Source organism: Stigmatopora nigra, chromosome 12, assembly GCF_051989575.1.
Source record: "Stigmatopora nigra isolate UIUO_SnigA chromosome 12, RoL_Snig_1.1, whole genome shotgun sequence".
Lineage (NCBI taxonomy): Eukaryota > Metazoa > Chordata > Actinopteri > Syngnathiformes > Syngnathidae > Stigmatopora > Stigmatopora nigra.
The window spans coordinates 12,096,048-12,115,310 of record NC_135519.1 but is presented as its reverse complement, the minus strand read 5'-3'; the positions used below and the strand labels follow the sequence as shown (position 1 = coordinate 12,115,310).

The 19,263-nt window shown below is 39.2% G+C and overlaps 1 protein-coding gene and 1 long non-coding RNA gene across 3 annotated transcripts; one reads left to right on the top strand and one right to left on the bottom strand.

Annotated features, from left to right (window-relative positions):
- Positions 1-990: 990 nt before the first annotated feature.
- LOC144205840 (uncharacterized) lies at positions 991-4,603 on the bottom strand. The gene is made up of 4 exons (XR_013328238.1): positions 4,493-4,603; positions 3,972-4,043; positions 1,618-1,721; positions 991-1,127 (listed from the first exon to the last, which is right to left on the bottom strand). It is a non-coding gene; the product is annotated as an uncharacterized LOC144205840 (long non-coding RNA).
- A 45-nt stretch (positions 4,604-4,648) lies between these two features.
- LOC144205833 (gamma-adducin-like) lies at positions 4,649-17,374 on the top strand. 2 transcript variants are annotated; one of them, XM_077730456.1, is made up of 15 exons: positions 4,649-4,845; positions 5,637-5,878; positions 6,770-6,914; positions 8,882-9,033; positions 10,128-10,208; positions 10,693-10,842; positions 11,020-11,163; positions 11,873-11,971; positions 12,042-12,215; positions 12,962-13,225; positions 14,090-14,206; positions 14,275-14,364; positions 14,436-14,559; positions 14,785-14,880; positions 15,551-17,374. In XM_077730456.1, the coding sequence occupies exons 2-15, from the start codon at positions 5,690-5,692 to the stop codon at positions 15,769-15,771; spliced, it is 2,046 nt and encodes a 681-aa protein (XP_077586582.1). In that variant the 5' UTR covers positions 4,649-4,845; positions 5,637-5,689; the 3' UTR covers positions 15,772-17,374. The 2 variants fall into 2 exon arrangements, with proteins under 2 accessions (XP_077586582.1, XP_077586581.1); XM_077730455.1 differs by having other exon boundaries at positions 4,649-4,875.
- The last annotated feature ends 1,889 nt before the right edge of the window (positions 17,375-19,263 follow it).

Genomic DNA, 19,263 nt, shown 5'->3' with positions numbered 1-19,263 from the left:
ATCGCCAGCAAATTAAACCTTCGCAGCTAATGTCATCTTTTAGCATAAACGCTGACACCATTGCAAAACGTAGCGTTAAAAAAAAAAAATCTAGGGTGTGAGAACATATATGTATATATGGTGGCCAGACATGTACAACATAATTACAGTGACCCACACAAAACCACATACACAGCTGGATGTCCACAGCATGGAGGCCATCCAAACAAGCACACAGCTGAGACTGCACCCAACCCAACTCAACTTCCCTATATAAACAAAAGCTTGTCCCTTTCCACACCATTGGAAAGTGCCCATGTGTGATTAGATGCATGTGTAGTTCTCCCTCCAAAAGGCAGCATTCCAACTGTAACAATGTAAATTGCTTCAGGTTGAAAGTTGCCACACAACCCACATTCTGCCACCTCACATTTATAGAAATAGCTTCACTTGTCATAATAGCATTGGTTTAAACCTCCCAAAAAGTTACTGGTACAACTTTTCTAGGTTTACATATATTTTTTTAAGTTGGATTTATGATCTTTAGTGTTTGAATACTTCTAGAGAGGTAAGAAAGAATAAGGACGCGGTCGGTAGTGATATCCGGTCTACACGCTGTGGCGTTTACTTGCATTTTTTTTCTTTATATCTGCACCCAGCTGTGTGTGTTTACATCAGTTTCATCCTCTGAATAGCTAAATGTCTAGTGAGTCATACTCTGAGGTGAAATGAGCTCAGCGTGATCTGGTCCAGATGTTACGAGGCAGCTGTTATGAGGGAGAAAATTGCTCGAAATGTCGAACAAGTTTGAAGTTCATCAAATTAGATGCAAAAAAAATAGAGTTGATTTTAGTATGCCAAATTGAAACTCACAACATATTTAAGAGCATGTGCAGCACTTAATTTATATGAGTTAATGTATTTTCTTCAGATTCTTGAATTCATTAATTTAAATATTCATTAAAAACCAACAGCAGGTTTGCATTCCTGATTTTAGGTGATTATAATTTACGATCTTCTTTACTTTTAGTAACTTACCACTTGTAAAATTAATCTTCAACACGACTGATCCTCGTCTGAATCGCGATGAGCTCAAGCCAATCCCAGCTGACTTTGGAGGGAAGTCAGTCTACAGCATAGATTGGTCGCTGGTCAGATGTAGGGCACACAAAGACAGAAAACCATTTAGTCTGTTGTGGAATTTATACCTCATTACAGTGAGTACAATACGGTTGAACTGGCAGATGTCATCAATAATTTGGAAATGACATCAATGTCTCATATGTATGCAAGCCACATTTGTCACTTAACAACCTTTGCATCACTACTACTGAACTCAAATTGCCTGCAAAGTCATCCAAGGCAACTTCTTGATAAGATTTTTCACCCGAGAACAAAATATCTGATCTTGTCTTTTCAATTGTGCCCTGATAGCAACCCCACTTGGCTGCAAATGAGTGTGTTAGCCTTGGTTACCACGACAACACCGCCGATGGCGACTTTACACAAAGGGGCTCTGTTTTGCTGCAAATGAATCATCTTTTTGGGGCCTATTTTGCTCTCAAGAACTTCAGTGTCTATTTTGCAGCCATTATGAACTGTAAAGCTAGAGTCATTTGATGCCTTCTTCAAGCTTACCTCATTGTGAAAGTACATGGATGTGACAGGAGCAGATGATCCTAACCGACTGAAAAGCACTCTGCAAATAGACATGCTTGGGTTGAGGAGCCAATCAGAAGAACCTGAGTTACAAAAGAGGAAGCAAGCAAGAAAAAAACACCAGGTGAACTCATTGGGCAATCACAGGGACAGCTCACACAGGGGAAAAAACACACAAAAAACTAATACAAGTATAACAACACAAACAGGTTCAAAACCACACACTTAACAGGCCATCCTTTTTATTGAAGAAAGAGGATTAAAAATGGCTGTGTTAGGACCTACCGTATGCATGCATGTACATCTGTGTATGTATATATGTGCTTATATATGTATATATGTGTGTGCATATATATTTTAGCAACACACTTATTTATTTATATATTTATTCATGTATTTATTTATTAATTTAGTTATTACCTATCTATTTATGTCTAAAATGTCTTTTTCTGTGTCTGTATTCTCACCCTCTTGCTACTGGGACAACAAAATTTCCCAAATATGGGATGAATAAAGTTATTTAATCCAATCCAATCCAAAAAAAAGCCATAATTCAATTAGTTGAGTAACTGAACAAGAAGAAAAAACACACAAAAAAACACTACAAGGACATGTTAAGACCAATCTTTTCATGACCGGCCGGGAAAGATATATTCCTTTTTTTTTTGTTTTCAGCCGTGAGCACAAAAGCTCATTTACTGCACAAATAGATCTTATCTATCCAGGGAGTAACCTATAGGTGGAATGACCCTGGCCTACATCAACAGCATGGATAATTGATGGATGATTGAACAGGCCTTTAACTTTTTTTCCGTGTCTTTATTTGGAGGTTATTTCCAGCGCTAGTTTTGTCACAAGGCAAAGGGCGATCGGTCGGTCTCAGACGTCGATATCTGATTTCTGTGCTAATCTGGGAGAAATAGACGTGGACTAATAACGCTTGACACTTGGTCGATGCCTCCGAGATGGAACGACCTGGTCGCAAACTTCAAATAGTCAGCAAGAATGTGCAGGCGTGTCTGGGTGGGTGAATGTTCTACATCTGCGTGTGGACTTGGGTGTCAAGCTCTTATGCACTTTGGGTGGGAACGCTGCCAGGACGAGGGGGTGGGGGGTGGGGGGGGAGTCAATGTATTTGAGGTTTGAGGGGTCACGTCGCTCTGGAGGGGAGCGAGCTCTGCTTTTCATTACATCAAGCCATATGTCATTGTATCTGCTCCACCCACCAGCCAGACTGCGCTCTGTTCCCTGGAATTGTCAGGCAGTGACTCAATCTTTCGATTTCTAACTCCCCCTCCTCAAATCTCTCCCGATGTGTGATTGGGTGTGTTTGTGTGTGTGATTAATTCTGTGCAGGCTGGCGGGGATCATGGTGCTCAGAAAGTTCTCCCACTTGCATTCATTTACTACACTTTTGAATATAAAAAAACAGAGGGGGTGAAAGAAAAAAAAGATTCCAAAGAGACTGACCGGCAAAGCGGAAAATACCTCGAGAGTATCCGTCAAAAGGGGTGCTTGGACGTTTGGTCGCCAGTCTTTTGGTCGCTGGATGTTTGGTCGCCGGACGTTTGGTCGCCGGACGTTTGGTCGCCGGACGTTTGGTCGCCGGACGTTTGGTCAACAGAGAGTTTACTGTTGAAATCAGGTCTCAAAATTATATTCATGAGAGAGTGTAATATCTAAGAGAGAGAGTATAATATCTAAGTACTGTTTAGTATCCAAGTACATTTGACTGGCGACCAAAAGACCAGCGACCAAACGTCCGGTCACGGTCAAAAGGTGAACGGGGCAGGTTTGGAATCAAAATTGCCTTCAGTTTACATGCCTCAGCGATAACCTCATTTTCCTAAACATGATTCATGTTCTGTTGTTTTTTTTTACACCACTGCAGAAAGCCTAAACTGAACAAAAGTCGAACAAATTGGATTAGAATAATACACTAGAAATGATGCTTGTTCACTGTGTTCACCAATTACACCCTACTGATATAAATTATTCATGCTTAGTTATCTGGCAGTGACTTAATTGTTTTTTAATCGTTTTATATTGAAGGCTGCTTTAAACATGGTAAGAGTCAACTGAGTTCACTCGATGTTTATAACGAGGAAGTAATGTCATTAATGACGACTTTCATTGTTGACTAATTATAATTTCCTCCAGGGAATTGTTTTTGTCTGCCGAACGTACTGAGCATCGTGTCAGGTGATCCTTTCAAGAAAGCAAAAACAAACAGCTGTAAATAATTTCACTCCCCCCACATCTATTCCTAGTTTTTCTGAGATAATCTTGAAAAAAATAAATAAAGCCACTGTATCGGATAAAGACAAACTCACCATACAAGTCCCTGCTTGAAGTGGATTGGATGCAAAGTCTCACTTTTCTCTCAGTTGACAGTGGCATCAAATCTGCAGGAGATCCAGCACAAAACACTTTTAATTTCTGATCAAAATCATGCATTAATGGTATTTAAACAGAAGAAACTGAATCAAAACTACTTTGTACAATTTTTTCAACATAGATCTCTGTAGTATTTTTATTTTTTTTAGATGAGTGCAAGTACTTTTACCAACACTAAAAGATCATGGCAATCCTGATTTGTGTGGTACTTTTGATCACTACTGCAGTACTATAATTGTACTTGTGTTTTCGATCAGAGCAGGCCATGTGTGGTCTACTTTTTCCGCGAAATTCGATGGATGACTGTACAGAAGTAGGAGAAAATCACTGAATCGCCAAATCACTGAATCATTAAATCACTAAATCACAAAATCACTGGATCACTGAAGCAGGTGGACTTGAAAATGTGCACAAAAAGTGTGTAAAACAAGAAGTTTTAGCAGACAAGTTTGTATACCTCTCTTGGCTGGTGCGGTGTCCGCCATTTTTTCATGCTTTACGAGAGTCATCGTGGGTGGATGAAGTCAGATCACATGGACACTTTTCCTTTTTTCCCACACAAACACACCCACATCCTCATCCACCCTCCCCCCTCAGCCTCCCTCCCTCTCTCCCTCTCTCCCTCCCTCTCTCTCTCCGCTACGATCGGCCACCACTCGCCTCCTTTTGGATCCCAAGTATGCGCAATGTATTCACAACGGGACTAAAATCCACCTGGCTTACTTTTACCTTTGATCCTCCTTTTTCTGGAGCGCCTCGTTAGGAAGGGCGGATAGAATTCGATTCCACGCCGTCCGCAGAACTTTGGAGGTAACTTTTTTGGCAGTTTTCTCGAGATCGGTGAGTTAGCTCCTTCCATTTACGATGACCTCATAATCATTCTCCTGATAAACATCAACGAGTTGAGTTGGGATCGGCCTTAAATAGTCGCTAAATCTACGCATCGGAGTTTTCTTTGCATGAAAAACTTACTTTATCTGCAAAATAGTCGTGCAGGGTTTGAATAAAAGTGCGTGTGGGTGTTGCTACTACACCCCCATGTCCAGGTAGTAGCCCCAAAGGTGCTAACTGCTATTCAAAGTAGCTTCTTTTCAAAATAAAAGGCGGCCTTTTGTTTACTGTTAACGACCCTTGGCAGAAGAATGCTGGCAGCATTTCCTCCCACTCTTTATTTGTTCAAAGAGAAGGGGAAAAAAAGTGATGGAGAGTGTTGAGATTGAGGAATCCAAAAGGGGGGAGTGTGATGATGATGATGATGACTTCTAGTTTATTTAAGTACTGTTGTTTTCCAATCTTTATTGAGCCAAGGCACATATTTTGCTAATCTCTTAGATTGACAGGTTAATAATGTGCCATCTGGCATCTACTTGAGCAGGATTATTTGCTGATTTCATTTGTCTTGATATTTCACTGGCAGATCCATTATTTGTTGTGAGGAATATAATAATGACACAGTGGAAAAGTGGATCCCTGCACACTGTGCATAGGAACTACAAGTCCAAATCCCATTTAGTACATGAGTCACCATTGTAACTGTTTTGCTCTGTTGCCTTGACAGCCTGACTGTGAAAATACTTCTTTTTTTTCTGTGCCTTTGTCAGATTCAAGAGGAAGTGTAGGAGGTGGGCGGTGGCAGAAGACTCTCTGCTGGAGAATGAGTCTCGTGGAGGTGAGGCAGTTAGCGGGTTCACTGACGCTGTCCCTGTCCGGCAATGAATGCAAGGAACGTTACTGCGAAAGTGATCCGGACAGTCTTCGGGGCCGAGCTATGTCGCCGGATCTCAGGCAGGACTTCAATATGATGGAGCAGAAGAAGAGGGTCACACACATCCTGCAGAGTCCAGTATGTAGAAGTAAAAAGACAGTATCAAAGTACTAATATTGAAATGCAAAATGTAATTGCAAAAATATTAGTACTGTGGAGACTGTAACGTTCTGCATCAAGCTATTTTTGCAGCCAGTTTTAATAGAAAATGGAAAAAGTCATATGCACTGTGTAGATTATCTTTTGGGCTACTCTTAATAGTAATAGTAATGGAGGATTTAATAGTGTTTTCCTTCTTTATGATTTTTTTTTAAATTTTAGCATCATGAGGACAGTAAAGAGTGTGTAAAAGCAATTTCACAAACTGGTTGCAGCATTAAAAGGGTAATAAACCCATCAATTGTTAGTCAAGAGTTAGATTATGCCTGTAGTCAGATGACAAAAAAATTCCCCAAAGGTCAATATTACCATACTCCACATATCAGATCCAACATATAAACCTACAATTATATTTTAGTTGAGAGACATTTTCTGCATTGGACTTTATTGGGTTTAATGCATCATACAAATGACTTGATAGAATGTTGTGTTAGATTAGAGAAAGTTAAAAATAAAAACCCAGTTCAAGTACGCACAGTGAACACATGCCAATGAAGTACATCGAAATAAGTCGAGCCTCCACTTCTCTGCAATTGCATAACGACCCCTAACAAGTGGAATTTATCCCATCTCCATGGTTACCGCACTCCGATGAGGCAGAATGCCTTCACTAGGCTGACAAACACGCAAAAGTCGCAGGCTCCCCTGCAAGGCGAGAAAGTAAAAGTCGGCTTTAAATAACAGCACCCCCGCACCCTGCGGCTCCTGCATTTTAGAGATTTGTGACTCGGAATAAGAAGAGCCTATAAATGAACTGCAGGGATTATACAACTCCAACATGGAGACGTATAACTCTTCTTGTGTTTACAGGTGTTCAAAGATGAGCTGGAAGGCCTGATTCAGGACCAGATGACCAAGGGCAATAATCCAATGGGTTTGCTGGCTCTAAGGCAGATAGCAGACTTAGTTATGGCCAACACTATGGGAGGGGCCGGCCCCTTGACGTCCCCCATGAGTAAGTGTTTGTGTGTGCGGATTGAATCTGTTGCTTCTCGTCAGGCAAAGTTGTGGAGGGCATTGTGGACGTCTCCATTGAGTTGCACACATGACCGCTCAAGCGGGTGAATCGCAGTGGTCTGGAATGTTAATTATATTAGACCCAACTTCTGGAAGCAGCTGTTGGAAGCTATTATTTTTTGATTGACTTTCATTGTGGATGAAATGCAATGTCAGCATCTATATACCAATTAGGTGTAATAATATGATGTCTTTTTTGGGGGGTAGGGAGTTTTGGTTAATCGTGGCTTACGGTAATTGAAGCGAAATAGAAAGCACGCTGTTGATTTAGTCATAACTAGGTTACCCGCAAAAAAACACAGCATGACACAGTTGCTCAGGGCAACATTTTACTCAATAGGTTAATTCAGAATGTTGGTAAACAATATGTGATTCTTCCAGTTAGATGAATGTGAAGGGACTATATTTGAGTTGCATTGCAATTTTTGGGCTTGCATCCAACCACACCCCCCCTTCCAGCTCATTTTCTTCTAAAAATAAAACGTGAGATTAAACCAGCGGAACCCGTAAGTGAGCAAGATACAGTAAGTGGACTTGATAAATCGTTCAGACAAAATGGGAAGTTTGTCAAGTGGTGGAAGAGACTCATGCAAAATGATTTCCTGGAAACTAAATGTCATTATTACACTCCCACCGTCCCAAAAAAAACTCCCTGTCTACGTTTACCATTTCATTTATTATCTCTTCAATTCAGTAGTAGTTTTTTTTAGCTTTGTAGCAAAAAAACTTTTGCTGTAGTTAGATTTTATTTTATACATTTATTGAAATACTGAATATTTCTGAATATGACACAAATAGTTTTCCCATTAAGAATTCCCATGGAACACTTTTAATATGAAATTTAATGACATGATCCCAAGAGTAGCTGAGATCCATCACCCCCTGCAAAAAGCAGTTCAAATGTGTTTTACTTGATTTGTGCTTAGAGGCCCAGAAGAAGATTAAACCTTTTAATGTTTCTCAAGAGGGCAACTCTGTCTGACACTGTTTTCAATGCTATTTTAACACATCCAGTGTTCAAATCCAAATGTCCACTCTAAGACAGGGGTCGGCAACCTTACTGAAAGAGAGTGCCATTAACTGTTCTTATTTTCTAATGTTATTGCTAAAGAGCCATACTCACAATTTAAAAGTCAAAATATATGAAAATGCATTTTTTTTCTGTCATTTCACCACTTTTTAATCACTAAAAGTCTCTGTTTTCTTTTGACAACATTGTTATGCTGTTGCTAATCAATCAGTATTAATGAGATGAGTAATGAAATACTAAATTATGATTAAAGTGGTGCTAGATGTCGTCTCAATGCTATTGGTGCATTCGGGACTCAGTTCTCTCACTTTTGATTTCCATATTTTACCTCACAGGTTAGTGGAGAGCCATATACACCCATGGAAAGAGCCACATATGGCTCTCGAACCATAGGTTTCTTACCCCGGCTCTAAGAGATGGTGTTGAAGAACAATGTGAAGATTAAATGCACTCCGGCAAAGCTTAAAAGTCCAGCATCCAAATTGTTTAATGTAAAACTTAAATGGAGTCAGACTCCCCAAAGTTTCCCATTTCTACCTGCAGGCTTTGCTTTTTCATGAGCAGATCACCTTGTTTATCTATAAGTTGAATGCATTTATGTTAGGAAAATGGGCTATGAAGTCAAAGAGAGCGTTCCCTATTTAAAACGCACAAATGCTTGCAAGAAATGGCGTCGTTAAATCTCCTTATACGGCCGCGCCGTCCAAAATAACCTTTCTGGGAACTTTGAGAAAGCCGTTTTGAAGGTTCACATGCTCCCCGAGGGAGGTTTTAACTTTATCTGCGGTGAAGGCAAAGCCTGTAAACACCCTTGTTATGTCTGAAAATGGAGTTGATGCCAACTTCTTACAGGATGATGTGTTGTGTGGCTACAGGCTGGGGAATGGTGTCCCCCATCAACGACTTGTACGCCGTGGAGTCTCCGGGCTTTGCCAAAGGCGAGAAGACGGGCCGCTGCAAGTTGGCTAGCCTCTATAGGCTCGTTGACCTTTTTAGCTGGGCTCGTTTCAGCAGTTCCTACATCACTGTGAGTTTTGACATCCCATGCACGTTTCTCTTGACTTTTCGCCACCGGCTCACGTCGTAAAAAGGCTATGTGGCCTTCTTTTGTGTGTCAGCTTCCCAAACAAAATACAAAATAAATAAATAAAACCTTGGGGACACAGTTATTCACTCATGATAACAATAGTATGCAACATAATTGATATTCTGGAACATTATCTTGAGGAAAAAAACAACTGTTTTGGTGTGCAGTCAGCCTATAAAACAATTAGGTGGAAATTAATGGTGTTTTTTCCATAGTCATTGTCAATGATAGACGTTTAGTGCTCTTTATATGCTTCTGTAGTGAATTTAAATTAGTTTGTCGCTATTAGAAGTATGATATATTTGAAATTTGTGGTTTGCCGACCCTTCCACTTCAAATAAATTGGCCACCCATTGGAATTAAAAGAGTTAAAAAACATCATAATGTAGGTATGTGACATTCTTTCATTAAAATTGTGAAAGAAACACACTTGAGAGCTACTTGCAGTCACTGCTTTTGGGGGGGCAGTTTTGTCTTCTGAAAATTCCCCAGCCCCAGTGGGCTTTCGTCGCTATGGCGACCAGAGGCGAAGCCAGCGCGGAATGGGTGGGGGGGGGAGCTTACTTGTAGTCAAACTTGCCTATTGTCGGAAGAGAAAGGCCAGCAGACATTTAATAATATTAATTGAAAAGTAAAACTTTCTAATATACTACTTTATCTTGTTTTCTGGTAAATGAATGAAAGGACATCAATAGTTTTAAAGGGTTCAACTTGTGTATTAGTTCTGTAACTAAATTATTTTTACTTTTACCATAGAAGTGGAAATCTCCCTTTACCGTCTTGTCTTCCAATGTTCAATATCTGACCTTCAGACAGCAACATTATTAATATTTTACACTGATGTATGGTTACAGTACCATAAGAAATATAGCAGTAGCCTTCGCTAAAATCTCTGAGCTGTTAAAATATAGCTAACCCCAACTGCTACTGAGAAATAATTCATGCTTTCTGAATTTCAATGGCTTTGCTGCACGAATTTAACCCAGACTGAAGTTAACATTTTAAATGTAAAAACCTGTAACTTTATGTCTCAGGTGCGCGTCAACAAAGAACAAGACCACGTCCTGATCAGTCCGAGAGGCCTGTCTTTTTCCGAAGTGACCGCAGCAACTTTGGTGAGTGGTTAAAGTTTGTATTTAGGTCAGCAACTCATTTATTATTCCACATATTGTGTTGTCAGATATCTCTGAGCCTTTACCAAATTCGGTTAGTACATTCTTTATGTGCAGTGTCATTGTTTTCATTTTGAATGAAGGACCAACCATAAATTTGGCATATAACTGTTCTAGGTTTGCACAAGAAAGATGAGTAATTGCAGTGTTTGTATTGTTTGTTTGTCTTCTCTCGGGCAAATGCAGGATATGGCTTTTGTTACCATGACTACCAGATATTCGAATGAAGCGAGAGGCAATACACGGCTGCCAATTTAGAAACATTTTTGGCCGCATTTCATACAAAAACTAATACTGATTAACAGCAAATTTGATGCAATGTCATGCAAAAAATCATTTACATTTGAAATTTACATGTATTAGGCGTTATCCTTTTAACAGTTACAAGTTTTTTTTGCCTTGAGATTGACCTGTGGCTTTATTTCAGCTTAAAGTGAACATGATTGGTGACATAGTGGAACAGGGCTCAAGTGACTTTGGCATCGACCACTTTGGATTTTCTCCTCACGCCGCCATTTACGCCATGCGGCCCGACTTGAGATGCATCGTTCACGTCCACACGCCCGCTACAGCCGCCGTGAGTGGAGGTGGGGGTGGGGGGGATCCTCTGTAATGTGATCTGGCCACAAACTTGAAATCCTGGCCATAAAATTCACAGCGTGTGACGAACATGACTGAAAAGGCTTTTTTTATGTGACGGTACAAACGTGTCTGTGTTTAGACGCGTTGGCAACCATAGTGTTTATGTTAACAGGTGTCCTCCATGAAGTGTGGAATACTGCCCATTTCCCAGGAGGCCTTGCTCCTCGGAGACGTGAGCTGCTTCACTTACCATGGCAGCTTGGATAATAAAGAGGAGAAGGTGGAGTTCCAGAAAGCTCTAGGCCCCACTGCCAAGGTACTGTCAACTTGAAAGACTCCATTTGTCAAAGGGGATTTTTCACCTCTTTCAACAGCTGCTTTACTTCTAATCACTCTGGGTGCACCTGTACCATCTAATGAGATCTTTTACGAGCGCTGTATCGACAAAATCTTCCTTTTTACCTTTTTGTTGTTTTGCTTTTCAATTGAATTTAGCAATTGGGAATATGTCATAAGAAGTGACCATTTGGGAAAATGAACTAGTACTATGTAACTTCTAGGCTGATAACCAATGATCCATCTAAGCTGTGCACAATTGTGCACTCCTCTCGTCTTCTCTGCGCAGCAGCAATCATATGGCGCGCAGTAAATAAAATCCAAACTTGTTTTTTTTTTACCCCTTTCCCCATGATGGTCCTGTTTATGTGGCAGTAGCTCTGTCCATTCTTATATTTTTCGTCTTTTACAGCATGTTTTACATGAAAAATTAGAGGGAACATTGACATGCACCTGCTTATGGCAGGTGTGATACTCGTGAGCAATGATGATGTCACTCACACTAGTACTCAGTGCGTCAGGGGGGTTGTCTTTCTGCCCAGACCAACAACATATTAGAGGGAACATTGCTCATAACATTTCCAGAATTTATTATTGGATCACATTAGAGTGGTAAAAAAAAAAAAACATTGATTAAAACATGGCTTAGTCTCAATATGAATTGCTTCAATTGTGCTTACATTTCCTAGGTGATGATACTGAGGAACCATGGTCTACTGGCTTTGGGAGAAACAATAGAGGAAGCCTTCCATTACATGTACCACTCCCAACACGCATGTGAAATCCAGGTACTGGCAATATACAGGGAAAAACCAAAAGCATTTTAACTGTGACTGAAATGTTGTGCGTTCCGCTTAGGCCCAGGCGTTGGCGTGCTCGGGTGGCGTGGAAAACCTGGTGCTCCTAGACAAGGACAAGTTCAAACCCCTCACGCAAGGAGTGGCCAATGCCGGGGTGCCTGTCAGCAATGACTTCAAATGGAAAGTGGGGGAGGCTGAGTTCGACTCTCTGATGAGGATGCTGGACAACCTGGTGAGTGAGGTTTTTTTTCTGCGTTTATTTAAAAGTGGACTGTAATGGTAGGCTCCGTCTCCGTTGGACAGGCCGGCAGTTAAGTGGGCACGAGCCGTCCGCCCACCCGTGCAAGCGTAGGCCCCAGATGACAAAACAGAGAGTGAAAAACGCTAACTGTATACCTACAAGTGACTAAATTCAGCCTCCCTGCCACGTTTTGACGTGGTATTTTGCGCTAAAAACGTTTGTCTATACAGTTGGCATCGCATATTTATTGGGGATATTGTTGTGCAAAATGATTCACAATTACAGCTGCAGATTATACCTCAGTGAATTAAAGATCAACTTTTAAAAATTCCAATTAGAGGAGAAAATCCATCTTTTTTATGCCATAATTGTTAGATCTCCCCTACTGTGAATAAAGGAGGAATATTCTTTTTATGAGCACAAATGTAGCAGGATGTTTTAACATAATGACAACAACTCATGATGAGTTTTATATCCTTCTGATTAGTTAAGACATACATAAATACATTTTAATCCCTATCAAAATACGACGTCATTTTCAAATTACAACTATAGTTTCTTAAAATAAAAGATTTTCTTTACCTCCAATATTAAAACAGTCTACTCTTGACAATCCAAAATACACATTCAAACTCCAATACACATTTTTAATGTAATATATTCCTCTTTATTAGAGGAAATTGTACTTTGAGGGTAGCCACTCAAGGTTAAGTTCCACTCTGGCTCTTTCCCTGCAGGGATACAGAACCGGCCACTCGTATAGGAACCCCATCATCCGCGAAAAGCCCCGATCCAAAAATGACGTGGAGATCCCCGCCACGGTGTCCGCGTACCCCCTGGACGATGACACAGCGGAGGGTCTACGAAGCCCTTTCAAGTTCACGGCGCAGAGGCAGCAGCGGGAGCGCACGCGATGGCTCACCTCGCCCAACAGCTACTTGAGGGTGAACGTCCCAGAACACTCGCCCAGTGGAGACGTCAGCCCCAGAACCAAAACAATGGTGCGTTTTTTATCTCATAACTCATTGACGACATTAGACGAAACATGAGCTAAAATCACATGCAAATATTCACATCTCATCTCATATTTTGAACCACTTTATCCTAATTAGGGGTGCTGGAGCCTATCCCGGCCAGAGGCGGTGGCCAATTGATTCACGCTAAAAACTAACCACTCACGCCACCCCTGCAAATGTTGAAAGGATAAAAGTACTAGCAAAAATGGACGAATGGGGTCTTTTAGATTAGCCTGCCATCTTGTGGTTCGCTTGAGTTGTTCTTTAGTTTCGTTGCCCTGATGTCTTTTTTACCGCTTGTCCTCTCTCGGGTGGTGGTTTTACACACTGGGCTGTTTGCCAGACATTTGCAGTGCACATTGAATAAATAACAAGTGTTCATTCATGCTTACTTTCACAGTGAAGGATGATTTAGTTTTTAATGAGCCGAATGTGTTTTGAGATTGTTGGAGAAAACTAGACACAGAAAAGCCAAGATTTGAAGTACTTGAGTGTGAGACAGACATTTTTGACACCAAACCTGTAATTAAATACTTAGTGTGAAAAAAATTATCATTATCTGTCATTAACAGCAAAAAAAACAATGTCCTTCATTATTTTTTTTTGCTGTTAATGACAGATAATGAGTTTTTTTAGCAGAAGATAAATGAATATTCATTAGCTGCCATCCTTCCCCCTTCAAAACAATTGAACTAGTGACATACTAATTTAAAATTACTACAGAAGGTTAAAAAAAACTTCTGTTTTGGAAAATGCAAATATGGATGTTTTCAGATGGACAATTAATTTGGTCAATTGTATTTGTAGAAATGAGAAATAATATTAAAATAATCATTTTTTTTCTCTCAGTGGATGAAGTCATCGGAACCAGGAAAAAGCATCGGGACGCCAATCAAGATTGAAGACCCCAACCAGTTTGTCCCCCTCAATACGGACCCCACTGAGGTTCTTCACAAGAGGAACCGGGTGAGCCATCAAATGACGCTCATTTCGAGAACAACTCCAAAGTGGGTTCATTATTTCCTTCCATTCAGATAAAAGAACAGCACAGGGGCGACCTGATGACTTCGGGTCCCAAATCCCATTTGCTGGCGGGCATTGTCGTGGACACCATCCCAGGACCGGTGAGTATCCCTCTAAATTCGGAGAGTTATTGAATTTGTATTGAGTGACGCTCTCCTATCCACGCTTGCAGGCTTTCATCATGGAAGATGAGGCACATGCTCGCTCTCTACCGCCCAATCCTTTCAACCATCTAACCAAGGAGGTACTGGAGGAGTACAAAAGCCTGGTGGAGCGAAAGCAACAAGGCCAAGAAGGTACTTTCAAATAAAATCCTCCCGCTGTGTCTTTTCCACTTCAAAGCTTCTTGTGGTGGGCTTCAATACAACTGCAAGTACAGCATTGGCTGCTTTCGAAAATTCCAGGGCAACATTAACCATACATCAAGGCGATCATCTGTATTACGCTTTCAATCATATTTACACATCTTCTTGCAAATATCGAATTTTATGAAGGTGTAACGATGCACCCGCTGTTTTTAGACGACGAAGACGCCACAGATGCGGACGAGATGACCACGTTCGATGGATCCACCATTTCGCTCTCTCTTTCGCCCATCATGACGCCAATCAAGCTAGGTAGTCCATCCATTATGCAATGGTTATTTTCAAGTGTTCTTTTTTTAATGTACGGTATGAAGTGGATAACGTTCACTCTAGTGACTGAATAATTCTCTCTTAAATTATATATATACACACATATATATACATTATACATATACATGGTGTCTAAAATAAATGAATTATAGATCACTTCTGAGCCACTTTTAAATGAGTGAGTCTTTGTTATAATCATATTTCACTTGTTCTAATGTAATGTAATCTAATGTAAAAAGTTAAATTACATTCAAATTATTCATTAAGGCCTTTGAGACTACTATAATATAAAATGACTCCGACATTTTGCCAATTACGGTGCACAAGCCAGCATGAAAGTCACTCATTGTCACTCATAACTCACTCAAATCATTTTGCTCCCTTTATTCGTCCTCTTCTGCGTGCATGTCGACCACAAGGCGGCGTTACAATACAGATACTACACCAGAATTTTTATCCTTACTGAAAAGTGCAGGAATATTTGCTATTTTTTCACACTGGACAAAGAATAGATCTGTATATTGTAACTATTGCAACATTGATTCTAGTTTCATTGGTAGAATTGTTCGGTATTTGAACAACTGGACTTGTTAAGTGATAATTCATATTCTATTCATATATTTGGTTTTGATGGGATTCTGCCTGCCAACAGACTCGATAGCCAACGGAAACGAGCACATGTCCGATCAGGACGAGGAGCTCAGCCTGGAAGTTTCCAAACTGAGCGTGAGTGCTTCGGAATCACTGGAAATCTCCACCAGCGCCAAGGATGAAAAATCCGAGAGTAAAAAGAAGAAGAAGAACAAGTTCCGCACGCCATCCTTCCTGAAAAAGAGTAAGAAGAAGGAAAAAAGTGAGCTTTCTGCACATTAAAAAAGCCAAAAAAAAGTGGGTGCAGATGCTAAGACGGAGGCTTTATGCGAACGGGAGATGGAGATGAGAGAAGTACCGCTTTTTTGGATTGTCCAATGAGAAATGGGCTTTCTGGGAGGTCACCTCTCCAATATTTCCCTTTTGCACAAATCCCTTGTATGAATGTATTGAACCGGGCGGGCACACCCATCGTGTCATGGCAGTCAACCGCCTTAAACAAGTACGATTTGTATCTTAAAAAAGACCTTCCTGATTATATGTTTTTGTTCTTTTGTAGCCGGCTGGGGGTGGGAAACCTTGGGCTTAAAATGCTCATAGAGTTGAACATTTCCACTTCATTCTCATGCATTTAACAACTATTTCTAATAATATTAAAATTGTTTTTTTTTCTCGGTTTAAATTAACACAATTCAATTTGTCAATTCTAATAATAGTCCGATTTTTTTCTCATCATAATTAGATTTGGTGGCACATTTTTAGTATTTAATATACGATAATAGTGTTTTTAGCTCAAATTAACAGCTTTGTTATTTCATATTTGGATGTTATGATCAAAATTGGCAATTTTTCTTTCAATATTTCCACTTCAATTGTGTTAAATTACATTTCTTTTTTAGTTTTTCTGGTAATATGAGCACTGTTTTGTAGTATCACTTTCGAATTCCTGGAAAATGAAGTTTATTCTGGCAAAATTGATATAAAACATATTGTTATAACAAGTTATAATTAGTTGGTACTCAAATATATTACAGTTTTGTGGCAGAATAACAATTGTTCTCATTATATATGAAATTTATGTCAAATCGGTATTTACACTTATAAAACTCCAGCATTAATACTACGAGAATTGTTTTTGTTTGAAGTTTAAGTAACTATTAGGAAAATAAATTATTATTTTTTATATAAAAATTTAATTCAAATGTCAAGAAGAAAAATATTTTAAAAATCAAGCAGTCTTACATTTTTTTCTTGTAATATAATATTTTGAACAAAAAAAACTAGCATTGGAGTGGTTTAATACAATTATTAATAAGCTATACATAATCATAATGTTTAATAATAAATATGATTTTCAAATCAGTCAGGCCCATTTTGGAAGAGAAAAAAAGGTTTATTTTCTAGCTGTGACAAAATAATGGTGTGTTGTTTTTAAATGAGATTTTTGAGCATTTACCCACTAACTCTTGTACTAAAAAAAATGCTGTGATGAATTATCCAAGTAATAATCGTTGTGGTTGCTGCTTTACAGTTCTGACGAGAATTAACAAAGCAATGAAGTTTTTATTTGTACTTTTTATTTTCTAGTGTACGTGGCCTACAATGTGAATGTGTCAACCCAAAGGGAGCGAGTTGCTATGTAATGATGTTTTTTTTTTGCTACACTAAAAACGGAAAGGTTTCCTCATGTGACAGTACAATCCTAATCATTTTCATGCAACTTTTTAGTCATGTTATTTTGTATTCTTTACATGCTCTTGAATAGGCACACTTGTTTGTTTGTTTACTTTCAATTTTGCCATGATCATACCACTTTTTTGACTTGTATTTTGATGTTGGTGAAGACGCAAACTCCTCCAATATGAAATAAAGCTTTTTAGAAATATTTGCTAAGATTTTATCCAATTTTTGTTTGTGAATGTACTTTTTTTAGACTTAACATTTCACTACTTATAGTACTTCTTTCATACTGTTAACATTTCAGTACTTAAAGTACTTCTTTCATACTGTTAACATTTCAGTACTTAAAGTACTTTCATACTGTTAACATTTCAGTACTTCATACACTTCTTTCATACTGTTAACATTTCAGTACTTAAAGTACTTTTTTCATATTGTTAACATTTCAGTACTTAAAGTACTTCTTTCATACTGTTAACATTTCAGTACTTCATACACTTCTTTCATACTGTTAACATTTCAGTACTTAAAGTACTTCTTTCATACTGTTAACATTTCAGTACTTAAAGTACTTCTTTCATACTGTTATGATTATAAAGTCCCTGTTTACATGTTTTTAAAACTTACATTTCAATGTTTCACTCCTTACAGTAAAATTCTAGTTTTAATAGTTTAAATTTGATTGTTTTGTTTCTAAAAAATGTTCTTTATTGCTATTTTATTGCCATTCATTTAACTTGCGCTTAGATATATAAGTTGTAAACACATCCAGGATACAATAGGGCGTTCTTATGTGCTTATTTGCACAGCTTTAGCCTTTTTAAACACTAATATTAAAACAAATAAGGGTGATGGGGCTTGCAGGAGGACCTCCCTGAGACAAAAGTGGAGCTATATTTGGCCATGCGAGGCGGTATAATAAGCCAGCAGCCATGATATGAATGGCTGGTTGTCATGGTAATCCAAATGAGAGCCCAGACAAAGAAGGGATTTGGTGTCGCCAACAGGTGTTCCAGTTGGGGAGGCGGGCAGGCAGGCAGGCAGGAAGGCGGGGGTCTTTATACCTCCGCCCCCACCTACACAAGAGATGACATAACTCAGATGCACAGTAGGATGCAATTAAAAGCTGGTGTTTGTCTATTTTTTGGACTGCAAGTGTATATATATATATGTGCATTTTTGCCTGATTTGCAACCAAGTTGGTGAGATTTAAAGAAATAAATGAGGCTACTTGACAGAGCAGGTGATGCACGTCTGGGGGGTAATGGGGGGGCAAAGTCTGTGGTGACCTCAGGACAAAGTGCAACCATTGTCCTCTGGAGAAGGGCTTGGAAAAGTGTGGCCCGCGGGACATGTTGTAGAAGAGTGCTGGTATATGTGTTTGAATGAATGGTTGAATGGGGACAAGACTGTGCACCCCACAATTGAAATGGGAAGTTATTGTCATGTGTGGAAAGGTGACCTAGATAAGCATGAGTGCATTTGAGAAGGAAGACGTGACTCAACTGAAGACAAATCAGGCAAGAAGGTGGTTGCTAAGGCATATACTTTCATCCAATATGGCTTACTTTGAATTATATTTGATATATATTATTGTATACATATCTGAGATGATATTTTTCATAAATCCTAACTCAATTAGATTGATACCGCCCTGAAGAAGGACCATAGCTACCACACATAAACAAGTAGTACTACAAAAAAACACATATATAATACAATTGGAGACTTTAAATCAATAATATTTAAAAAAATTTCACTTTTTAGGAGCTCAGTATACATTTTTCTCCCACATTTGTAGTGTGCAATACAAAATACACACAGTAGTGTAAATTCAATTCCCTCTTGAGAGAATATATAATCAGGATAATAAATAAATTAGATGACATGGCCCATCTGGCCAATTTGAGAGAAAAAAATTAAAAAACTAATGTTTGCTCACCCCTCGCTTGCCAATAACGTGCAATGGACGTGCAATCAATTCCCTGACAATTGACTGATTGACTTATTATATGTATATATGTCTATGTATATATATACACTGAGACAGATGACAGTCTGCACTTGCTCCCCCCACAAACAGCCTCAAAAGCA